General features: G+C 41.7%; 1 protein-coding gene across 1 annotated transcript in view; it reads left to right on the forward strand.

Moving 5' to 3' along the window:
- The window catches only part of LOC146772835 (rho guanine nucleotide exchange factor 11-like), a 337,239-nt gene that overhangs the window by 138,573 nt on the left and 185,797 nt on the right, over positions 1-12,869 (forward strand). The window contains 1 exon segment of the mRNA XM_085637036.1: positions 10,280-10,426. Within this exon segment, the coding sequence (XP_085493162.1) occupies positions 10,280-10,426 (147 nt within the window).

The raw sequence follows: 12,869 nt of genomic DNA on the forward strand, positions 1-12,869 counted from the left end.
AAGGAAAGCCCCCTAACAAACCTGGTTCTTATAGATATATTAGTCTAATGAATAGCAACACAATGTTTTTTTCAAAAATCCTAGCGAATCATTTTAGTACCATGATTGGGAAGGTGATCTCGCCCCGCCAGCACGGGTTCATCCCAGGCAGAGGCACGGCTGAACATATTCGCAGAGTCTGTACTTTGTTTGATGGTACCTCTGTCACGCGAGATCCTATGGCGCTTATCCTGCTAGACACAGAGAAGGCATTTGATAGGGTCTTGTGGGGCTATCTTTGGGCTGTACTTGAGAATTGGGGTGTAGGAAACTATATAGGAATCCTAAGATTCACCTCCGGTTGATGGGGGGACAAAGCAACCCAATTGCTATCACACGAGGGACGAGGCAGGGGAGTCAATGCTCTCCCCTCTTATTTGCTTTTTATATTGACCCTTTGATTTGGAAAATTGAGACAAATAAGGGTATCCTCCCTATTGGACTAAACAGATGTGAAACTAAGATTTTGGGATAATCTGATGAATGGCAATAACAGCCGCAAATACATCTGTGGCTTTAATGGAAATAGAGCATGAGGCTGAATGCTTTGGGGCGATCTCAGGCTATCGGCTTAACCGTGAAAAGACACAAATTTTAGTTTATGACATGCTCTCTATCTCGGATCCAAGAGTAACTGAATCTGCCACCTATCTTGGGTTTATTATAACATCAGAACTAGGTAAAGTTGTCGAAAAAGAACCTTGTCCCCGTGATTCAAAAATCCAAGAAAGACTTTGATAGGCTAAATATTTTGCATCTTTTGATTGTGGGTCAATGCAACATTATCAAAATGATATTTCTGCCCAAAATGTTGTATCTATTCAGGACGATACCTCTGAAATTTGAAAATCGTTGGTTTAAAGAAATGGAGAGGCTGATTAACCGATTTATTTGGGCTCAAGGGAAGACGAGAAGAGCGCTTAGATATATGTCCCTATCTAGGGAAAGAGTGGGCTGGGTGGTCCCTGATTTAAAAATATATTATTGGGCCACGGTGGTCCAATACATCCGAGGGTTATTGGGTGGAAAGGTCATTGACCAGTTGAGGAACGATGCTTCTCCGGATGTATATGAATTACTGTTAGAAAGAGAAGCCCCTAATTGGCTTTTGTGATTCAGGGAAGCCAGTTATTATAAAAAAGTTAAATTCAAGACCCTTGGGGCAGCAGTAGCGGTCTGGACTGGCGTCAGCAAAAAGCTGGGGTTAGGAAGAATGAATTATTATACTACTTTATTTGGGTATCTGCCTCTCCCCGAGATTTTTCACGATGGAATTATGTGGCGATGGGATGCTTTTGGGGTGAATCGATGGGGGATCGTTTTGAACCAGATGCTATACTCTCATTTGAGAAAGGCCAAATCCTTTTTAACCTCGATCACAGGGAGTTTTTAAAATTCGTCCAGATCCGTTCCTCTATATTAAGGAAGAAGGGGAGAGCGAAAGCTTTCTCAAGAGATCCAGTAATGGAAGTGTCCAAAACCCTGATGGGTGTACAATCGCCCAGATTTATAAAGAGCTGAGACAACTACAGGGCGATGATTTAGAAAAACACCCTGAGAAATGGCAGCGGAAGCTGAACACTGAAGGGGATGAATTTAGGGCATTGCTTAAGCTTGGCTACACCCTTTTAAGAGTAGCGAGCCTCCAAGCACAACATTTTAAAACACTTGTTTCACTCTATTACACCCCAGCTAAGATAGCTCAATGGGGTGGGACTGATGGTATTTTTGGTCCCCGTTGCCAAGGCGACGAGGCAGATATACTTCATATGTTTGCCTCTTGCCCTGCCTTGCAACCTCTTAAGAAAACTATAGAGGATTTTATGGGGTAAACCCTGAGGATCCAAATAAAACTGTCTGCCGAGCTGATGGGTTTAGGTGTGGCTCGAGACGGAACGCTGTTAGCTCACCGGAAATTTGCACTTCTTGCCATGGCTGTGGTTAGAATTTGTGTGTCATCTGCATGGGTGGCCCCTAATCCCCCCACATTTCAACAATGACTTACACGACTTAGCTATGTTTTATTTGGGAAAGGGTCTGTATGAGAAGAAAGGGTGGAAGACTAGGAAATTAGGGAAACTTATTTGGGCCCCTGTAACAGATTGGAAAATCAGGATGAATGCACTCCAGGTACAATCCAGTGATTTAAACATATTGGAGTAACTATCTTTGCTGTTTATGTTTTGATCTTTGTGTAACCCTTTTTTTTGTCAGAGCTGCTATATTCTGTAACTTAATAGTACTGTACTGCGCCTCTGTAGGCTCTCAGGATTTGTTTTCTCTTTCCTTTTTTCTTGTTTAAGAATGTTTTATTCTTTACGGATGTTTCAGTATAAATGTACCTGAACTGATGGTGGAATAAAAATATTTAAATAAAAAAAAAAAAATATATATATATATATATATATATATATATATATATATATATATATATATATATATATATATATATATATATATATATATATATATATATATATATATATATATATATATATATATATATATATATATATATATATATATATATATATATATATATATATATATATATATTTACCTACTGGCGGTCGCCAGTAGGTAGTTATAGTTAGGACCCCTTTTCCATAGGAAATCCGCAACATTCTATTTTGAATAACTTTGGCGCCGGTCGACGAATCCTCGCGAATTTTTCAAAATAGGTGGGGCGCTATGCTCCGCTCCTACCCTGAAAGTCTCGGGGGGATTCGTCAAGCGGGGGCTGAGATAAAAGGGGGGTCCCAAAACGCGTTTTTCCCATGCATTTTTCCATAGGACCTTTAGACAGGGCTACAGCCCGAACGGCTGAACAGATTTACATGAAATTTGGCAGAGAGGTAGTCCTCAGGTCAAGGAAGTGCCTTTTGTAGGTTTGGTGTAAATCTGTTCGGTAGATTCTGAGAAAATAGCCTTTAAATCAATATATATATCTGAGCCAGCTTACGGTGCGCTTACGGTACGCTTACCGTACGCGTACGGTGGCGTGCGCGAGCGCGATTCTGATTGGCTATTAGATCTTAGTAAACATTCGAATCGGCCGAAACCAGGAAGCGGCGTCCGCCATTTTGTCTCTCGCACTGAGAGTGATTTTTAAAATATAAAGCCCAAAACATGTAAAGGGGCTGTGTAGACAACTCCCACACACATAGCCATGATGTGGGAGTCCCCAAAGATCCCCCAAGGCCAAAAACGGAATTTTTATTTTTTCGGTAATTTCGCCGATTACGCTTACGGTACGCGTACGGTAAAAAAATTGAAATAAAAAAAAACACTTTCCACACTCACCCCACCCCCTGCGCTTTTGGTGGGCGAAGACCACCAAATGGACAGGACTTATTAGACATTAGAAAAACTAAATATTGTAAACAAAAATAATAAAAGAAAAAATTATCCACACTCTCTCCACCCCGTGTGCAAATGGTGCCCGAAGGGCACCATTTGTGCATGGCTTATAAAACTTAAAATAGTACCTTGCACGGAACGAACTGCGTTAAGTGGGCGCGCACGCCACGAATGGCGTAAAGTAACTTAGCATTTAAAAAACCGTACAAATTCACTGAAAAAACCATAGGTTTCACACACGTTATAGTTAGGAATTAGCATTTAAAAAACCTTGCAAATTCACTGAAAAAACCATAGGTTTCACACATGTTATAGTTAGCGGAAATTTTACTGATAAAAAAACAGTGAAATTGCCCCGTTATAGTTAGTGCTGGCAACTATAACTCACGCGACCGCAATCTTCTGCTGATGACATATGTGTCTTTATGAAAAAAAATATTTGTAATATATGTATAGCTAAAAATGTATGGAAGAAGACATGGGCAAATAAGTGTCTAAATACAGTATTAGCATCAGCAGAGGATTGCGGTCGCGTGAGTTATAGTTGCCAGCACTAACTATAACGGGGCAATTTCACTGGTTTTTTATCAGTAAAATTTCCGCTAACTATAACATGTGTGAAACCTATGGTTTTTTCAGTGAATATATATATATATATATATATATATATATATATATATATATATATATTCACTGAAAAAACCATAGGTTTCACACATGTTATAGTTAGCTGGACATTTTACTGATAAAAAACCAATGAAATTCCCCCGTTATAGTTACTGTAGGCAACTATAACTCACGCGACCGCAATCCTCTGCTGATCCTAATACTGTATTTAGACACTTATTTGCCCATGTCTTCTTCCGTTAAATTTTAGCTATACATATATTACAAATATATTTTTTTCATAAAGACACATATGTCATCAGCAGAGGATTACGGTCGCGTGAGTTATAGTTGCCTACAGTAACTATAACGGGGGAATTTCATTGGTTTTTTATCAGTAAAATGTCCAGCTAACTATAACATGTGTGAAACCTATGGTTTTTTCAGTGAATTTGCAAGGTTTTTTAAATGCTAATTCCTAACTATAACGTGTGTGAAACCTATGGTTTTTTCAGTGAATTTGTACGGTTTTTTAAATGCTAAGTTACTTTACGCCATTTGTGGCGTGCGCGCCCACTTAACGCAGTTCGTTCCGTGCGCGCACGGTGCGCTGCGCGCACAGTGAGCACGCGGTGCGCTTTGCGCACCGCGTGTCCACATTACGCTAGATGGGCCATGAACGCACGATACGCTTCGCGCACCGTGCGCACATGGAGGAAACATATGATGAGCATTGTTGTGAATGGAAAAATATATGTTTTGTTTGGTTCTAATAAGCCATGCACAAATGGTGCCCTACGGGCGCCATTTGCACACGGGGTGGGGGAAATTTGGATATTTTTTTTTTTTTTTATTATTGGCTACCGTACGCGTACGGTAAGCGTAATCGGCGAAATTTTCAAAAAAATAAAAATTGCCTTTTTTCACTTGGGGGATTGTTGGGGACACCCCCAACATGGCTAGGTGCTTGGGAGCTGTCTAAACAGCCCCTTTACATCTTTTTACACTTTGTTTATCCTCCCCCCCTCAGAGTGCGAGAGAGAAAATGGCGGCCGCCGCTTCCTGGTTTCGACCGATTCGAATGTTTACTAAGATCTAACTGCCAATCAGAATCACGCTCGCGCACGTCACCGTACGCGTACGGTAAGCGCACCGTAAGCGCACCGTAAGCTGGCTCAGATATATATATTGATTTAAAGGCTATTTTCTCAGAATCTACTGAACAGATTTACACCAAACCTACAAAAGGCACTTCCTTGACCTGGGGACTACCTCTCTGCCAAATTTCATTAAATTCTGTTCAGCCGTTCGGGCTGTAGCCCTGTCTAAAGGTCCTATTGAAAAATGCATGGGAAAAACGCGTTTTGGGACCCCCCTTTTATCTCAGCCCCCGCTTGACGAATCCCCCCGAGACTTTCAGGGTAGGAGCGGAGCGTAGCGCCCCACCTATTTTGAAAAATTCGCGAGGATTCGTCGACCGGCGCAAAAGTTATTCAAAATAGAATGTTGCGGATTTCCTATGGAAACGTGGTCCTAACTATAACTACCTACTTGCGACCGCCAGTAGGTAATATATATATATATATATATATATGTATATATATATATATATATATCATATACCATTACAGTATTATTTAAAACTCATAAAGATAATTAAAAATAAATATTTTTTACACCAATATTATTGTCTACAATATTAACAACAACACTTGAAAACGATATTATTTACCTTAAAAAACAATATTTGTGTCAACAATATTCCTGCATCACGATACTTCTGTGACAGGATTTTAAAAACTCGAAATTAATGTCACTCGATATTTTGTCCGAATAACATCCTCAGAGTCAGTTAAGGTTTGGGGAAGCTTTACAATCTCTCCCCCCAATATTTGTTTTCGATGGGGTCCCGGGACCCGAAGGGCAACTCTGTCTGGCACATGCCAAACGCTGTGCCCGGCATGGGGTTGGCCACCTGCTGGGGATTTGACCACAGGGTCTGTCAGCAGGCCAAGCCCTATGGCCACCCCCTAGTGCGCACGGCCAAAGATGTCATCAGTGATGTCATAAATGTCATAGAAAATGTCATCTGTGATGTAATATGTGAGGTCATAAGTAGTGAATGGCTGGACGAAAGTTATAGTTAGCACCACGGGCGCAAGTTATAGTTAGCTCTTCTATAACTGGTGAATTTGTTTGTTTATTTAAAATTCAAAACATAAATGTTATCAGTGACATGTTAACCTACCTATAACATCACTTTAAATATATGTATATATTAACCAGTGGTGGAATCATAGTTAGCATCGTGTTTCTATAGGATATGTCTTTTTTGTAATGCTAATAACTTTGGCGCCACTTAACAAATCTCCACACATGTGCTAGTATGTGATTAGTTTACACATAGACATTTTCGGGGTGATCCATAGCCACCTTAGACACAGCTACAGCATAAACCGCAGAACGGATTTAGATCAAAGTTGTGAGTAAGCTAGCTGTTGGACCAGAAGGAATGATTTTTTGTGTTTTGGTGGCAATCCATTTATCAGTTTTGAAAAAAAGAAGGTATAAAAGAATTGTCCATATCACGTTGTGGAGGATCCGCAGAGCTGACCGATCTCAACCTGAAATCTGAGTGGGTGCCACTCCCTCAACCAGGAAGTGGTGGCAGCCATCTCCCAAATCCTAAAGAAATGAGAAAAACATAAGGCGGCAGGAAAGGGATACCCTGAACCACGATTCCTGGTGGTGGGGTTGTCTGGGGTCAAAATATTTTTTGAAAATAAAATTGCTGTAAATTCACGGGGGAGCTGTGAAACTGCGGCAAAATAAAAACTGAAAAAAGGAAAGCATGGGCTCTCACCATTTCTATTTAAAGACCCTTCTGGTGGGAAGTGGGTGAGGCATATGGCATGTTTCAGGGGAGGGCGTTGTAGCCCCACTCCCCATGCCTTCACAAGGCCCCAGGCACCCCATCGCCTGGGGCCGATAACTTAATTAAAATGGAACTCTACCCTAGCCCCATGATCCCCAATCCATGGGACACCGTTTGTGTCCCTCCCCACAAGCGTGGGCAGGGAATCTGCCACGGTTGCCCCACCTGATGGGAGAACAAAGAACGGCCCTGCCTGCACTCAAGAACAGGGAATTGCTTTAATTGCTTCCCCTGACCCTCTATGGGAGCACGAGAAAACTGTTCTTGCGGGGTTAAAGCAATGCCGGCTCCTGCTACACCCGGGATGGGTGCATACTGGGGAGTCGGTGGGGCTGCGAGGGCCCTGGGCCTCCCAGTAGACCTCAACGTTAGACCACCTGTGGGGTGCCCGGGGTGAGGCAAGGCTGTTTGTGACATGCTATGGGTGGGCACCAGGACATGCTATTTAAAAACAAAGAAAAACATGCCGGCTCCTGCAGGTGCAGGGGGCTGTGGGGGCCCTGATCCGGCCCTCATAGTACCCAACATGGCGATATCTGTGGCGTGCCCCAGTTGGCACGGGGCACACCATTATGCATTAAAAAAAAATACTTTATGCCGGCTACTGCAAAAAACAGTGGGTGTCCTGGGTAGAACAGGGACATCCATAAAAATATTTAAAAATTGCAAACAGTGAATAATAAATGAGCAGACACAGCCACTCATTTAGTATTCACTGCTCCTTCATAGAGCACCCAATAATGCCCTGGGAGAGCTATTTACATATATTTAGTTTTTGGTGATGTCCCTAGAAGGGGCAGAGACATCACCAATATTTGTGTATGTTGTGAGGGGGCTGTAGGGACTGCTTCTGCCCCTCAGCAACACTAGAAAAAAGAAACATAATTCTTCTGGATCATTGAAACCATGACCCCAGGAAAACTTACCATATTTTTAAAGGAATTTTCCAGGCTACAGCTTTTGCTCTACAGCTGGGATCGCATTGTCACCTAGGGGCTGGTCGCTTTGAGGTATTTTATGTGTTGCTGATGTATCACATAAACTACATGGCCTTGATGTGGTTATTTTTACCATTTTAGTTTCTGGGGTGTAAAACGCTATAAGGGATTACAGAGATATATTTGTTTTATTTATTATTTTCTTAAAGAAAAAATTATATATCTCTGACTATTTATTTTCAAATTTTTCATATCCAAATGTAAAATTAAAAACTGTGTAAAAAGAAAGAGTTAGACATGTAGCTCCAAAAAAGTTCTTTAAATGTTGTTTGCCACTATTGGAATATATATTTGATTGATAATTTCTGGAGAAAGATGATAGGAGTGCTTTACATATAGAGTGGGAGTTGTGTGCGAAGGCACGGGAGAGGTTTGTTGCCACCAGAGCTTGCCCTTTGGGGCCCTCTATGCCTGGCCTTTGGCCAACCCCCCCATCCCCTGCCATGCATTGCCAAAGGGGTGGGTTTGGCTGCCTGTGAGGGGTTGGCCACAGGTAGTGGCCACACGCCAGGCCCTACAGCCAGACCCAAGGCCATGCATGGCAGTCATTTGGTTTTACATATGATAATAAAATATTACTTTAGGTAAAAAAAAAACCTTGAAGTTCATTGAAAAAAAACAAAGGTTAAAGTAATGTTATAGTTTTATAAAATGTTCAGTAACAACATTATGTTTTAAACTCTAATAGCCACAGAAATTCACCAGCTGTAGTTATCTCAAGTAGCTATAACTCGTGCCCGAAGGTAACTGTAACTCATGCCCACTCCATGCACTGCCAATTACCCCAAATATTACATCACTCATGACTTCTTCTATGACATCATTGATAACATCACTGCAATATTTGCAATTAACCTCTTCTGTGCCCATGACGAGATAGTCTCGTCATGGAGCACGGTCGCGCTGTGCCCATGACGAGACTATCTCGTCATGAACCCCACCCACTAATGAAACGCCCGGCACAGGAGGGGGAAAGGGCGTGGCACAGAAGGGGTTAAATTATTGATCAGAAAACTGTGCATGGTGGGGATGCGAGTTATAGTTACTTACTATAACTAAAACTAGTGAATTTCTGTGCTTTTGTTTAGTTGAAAACATTATGTTGTTACTGAACATTTCACCTAACTATAACGTTACTTTAAACTTTGTTTTTTTCAGTGAATATAAACACCGACCTTACTGTTTGAGGCTATCAGCCAGCCCTCTTAATGCCTTCTTCTGTAGTTGTATCACTCCCCCTACAGAATAGGGCAGTGCATCGTCCCACTTCGGCTGTGGGCTCTCTTTAGTGTGCGTGACTGCATTCTGCTCTTTCATAAGGAGCACATCGTCGCGTACAGTAGTTCCCTTCAGAGCCAGGCTCTACTATGGCAAGATGTGCTTTTGATACCAAAGTATATTTTTGCTTTTAGCCAATTTTTTTTTTTACTATTGGTGAGGCACCAGCAGCTGACCAACAATATATTTTCTCAAAAACATGATAAAACAAGCATTGACAAAGCCAATAGACTGGCAGACAAACCTTACTTTTGATTTTGCCAGTGCTTTTTCTGTTAATGATTTGTGTAAATTTATAGATGTAGCGTTTGCTTCATTTTTTACAGTTTTTGGCCCAACCAGAAAAATACATATTTGCAGTTAGATAGATTGATATTCCTTATTCGATCAAATAGAGATCATTCACAAAATGTATAAACAACAATCTTCCTTGCTAAAATACAATATACTATGAATGATTGTCATATCATAAAAATCATAAAAATGTCAAATAATAAAGTGAATAGAAACGTATGGCCAGTTAACAACAAAAGAGAAAAATAAATATTATCAAAAAAGTCATTGTGTTATTAACATACTATGCCAAGGCCTGTGTTGTCCTCTTCTTTACTTTGCAGTTAACAACTTAGACCTAACGCGCCAAGTATAAAGCAGGTACCCTGATATGGCGAACACTAGCTGTAGAATTTGATCTATGAACTTGCAGAGCATCTACTGGTCTCCTAAATGATAGGGGTATAAGTCACTTTTTCCTAAACTCTGCATAGCTGGGACAAAAAATATATATATAATGGTCTAATGATTCAGGACAAAGGGTACATTTGCAGTTATTTTGAATTTAAGTAATTTTTTGGGTAGTGGTTGATTTTTGCCCATTTTAAATGTGTGATCTTGGACAAGCTGCCTATTCAGTTATAATGCGTGGGTTCAGGTGGTTCTGCTTAGTACATCGCCGTAATAAAAGGTGAATTGCATTCTGATCATTCTGTCATTCCAATATTTATATTCCAATTGTCTCTTACTCGATATGCACAGTCCTAATTTTTTTTCAATCTTGTTGCAGAGCTGTTTAGAACGGAGATGTTTTACTCAAGGATCTTCCGAGCGCTTGAACTCAATTTCTACGAGCGTATGAAGAAAAAGAAACTTCTGTCTAAGAAAGAGTTCTTGCTGCTATTTCCCAATCTCCCCGTGATGATTAAAATACACAGTAAGAGGCTGCTGGGGGATTGATACATATTACTATCATGATTTATTGACAATCGTTAATGTCTATACTTGGCATAATTCAGTTCTTAGTGTACAATTATTGTGGGGCACAGTTGGGTTGCAGGCTTGTTTACAATGCAGTTACAAATGATTGGCAACTGCCTATGTTACAGTTGGAGCAGCTGAACACGTTGTTCACCTTGATCCTGAATATTACACCTCTTGGATTACACAGCAAAGGGGAGTAATTTAAGCAGTGAGTCCAGTGTGCTGTTACTGTATAAGCTGAATGGAGATTACACAATAATAAGTTTTGTAAAAAGAAGCTTGTGTGTAAATTAGGCCTGGCTAAAAATCCGTTCCGCTCACGGAAATTGCGATAATTTGACATTTTCGCGTTCCGCGGAGAGCGCGAAAATGTCAAAATTTCCGCAATCCGCATTTTACCAGAAATGTTTTGCTTGTTCGCACTGTAAAATAATACATTCTTGCGTGCGCGCGACCGCCTTACCTGAATCCCCGCGTTCGCCGACAAGTTTTCCCGATCCGGTCGCGTTCTCCACGAGATGTTGGATTGTTGGTAGCCATTTGCACTGTCTCGCGACAGTTCGCGCCCGCAGTAACATCATTCGTCGCGCGATCACGTCTTTCTTCTCACGATCATGCACCGTGAGACAAGTGAAAACAAGATGCCCGCGCCCGCGAGCAACCGCATGGGTAAGTTGGCGAGCCGCGACCACGCAGAACATACCGCGAACGGGCGGGAAAAAAACTTCTGCATCTTCGCAATATTTCCACGTGTTTGCGGAGATTTTTAACATTTTCGCGATAATTTGCGAAAGTGAATTTCGCAAATTCCGCCCACCCCTAGTGTAAATCAGAAGTTGTCTGGGTTGCAAAGAAAAGGTGAAGATAACTTCGGACCAGGCTTGTGGTTTTGTGGATGGTTGATAATTCCAGGCAGAGAATATGGTGATTTCTGAACGATACTTTCAACTGCAGATTCCTCTTTAGAATACTCCTAGGCACTAATCACCAACCAACAGTTTCTCCTGCTCACCCGCAGGAGGCGCACTTCATCGGTTGTACCAACCCCAAAATTCAATGACCCCAGCATGCCATGGAAATTGCCCCTTCTTCAAAACTTCAAGTTTCAAGCCATGCTCCAACTGCGGAAAGTAGATGTAGATTATGGATTCGCATGAATTTGCTTGTGGTGCTTCAGAGCTGGTCGTGATTCTTAGCAGTCAGTTGGCTCTGTACAAAATCGATGTGCAGCAGTCTTTCGGACACATTTGTGGCTTAGTGCGCCACCTGACAACAGGATCCGGTGTAAGCCAATTTTATGTTTTGTTGTTTGTTTCGTCTTTGGCCCAGGAAGGACTTGTTTTGGGCACTGTTCAGGCTATGTGTCATCCCTTTCGGCTTTTCTGCGGGTACCAGATCTGCCGCCTTTATGTTTGTCAACTGTTTGTGGATGAGAGTTTTGAAAGGATGCAACATTCGTTTCCATCAACACTGTGATGCTACAGTGGAACGTGAACCTGGTTTTCAACTTTTCAATGTGCCCCCCCATTTGAACCGCTGCACAGTTGACATTAAAAACTGTCTTCATCATGACCATATCATCGACTAGGCATGTGAGCGAGCTGCAGGCCCTTTCTGTCAACCCACCTTATACAAAACTCTTCTCAGACTAGTTGCTGTTTAAGATCAAAGGCTCCCTTCCACCTTGACTTTGGTGCAGAGCCGCTCGCACCACCTAACAGAGTACAGAAGTAAAGTACTGCTCTAAAGTTTCCGGATCCAATCTAACACCTGGATACAATATTTGCAAGGAAAGGAATCTGTTGATAGATAGGGTATTCACCATTAAAATCATTACCAAAGGTATCTTACTTTTTCCATGGGCTGGCCTTGATGCAGCGGACCGCTTGGGACCTGCCATAAGCACCAGTGTAGTGGTCAGCTTCATGATTGTATGCACTACTGTGTTTTTCAGTGACAACCAAGCGTCTCGAATGGACATGCCCTTCAATGGATCCAGGCACTTTGTGGTAAAGAACTAATCAGCCTTAGAGCACATCATAGGCAGCCCCCTCCCATGTATTGCTTTTACTGGTTCACCAGTTTGACAGGCAGTACAAAATGTTCTGAGGCCTATCAATGACTACCCTTCATATCAGTAAACCAGTTGGCCCAGAATATTTGCAACTCCAGAGACCATGGGCAGCATCAAGGGCAGCAATCTTACAGCACCTCCTAACCCGCCTCATCAGCTACTTCAGTTTTTTCTTTCAGAACCAATCTTATCCAGTAGGAGGCAGGGTTTGATTTTTTCCCAACAGGCAGGAATTCCATCTTTTATTTTGGTGGGACTCAAGTTAATGTTAACTGGCACTTCTTCTAGAGCGCATATTCACCGACAGGTCTCTTAGCGCTAT

The sequence above is a fragment of the Triturus cristatus genome, chromosome 12, assembly GCF_964204655.1.
Source record: "Triturus cristatus chromosome 12, aTriCri1.1, whole genome shotgun sequence".
Lineage (NCBI taxonomy): Eukaryota > Metazoa > Chordata > Amphibia > Caudata > Salamandridae > Triturus > Triturus cristatus.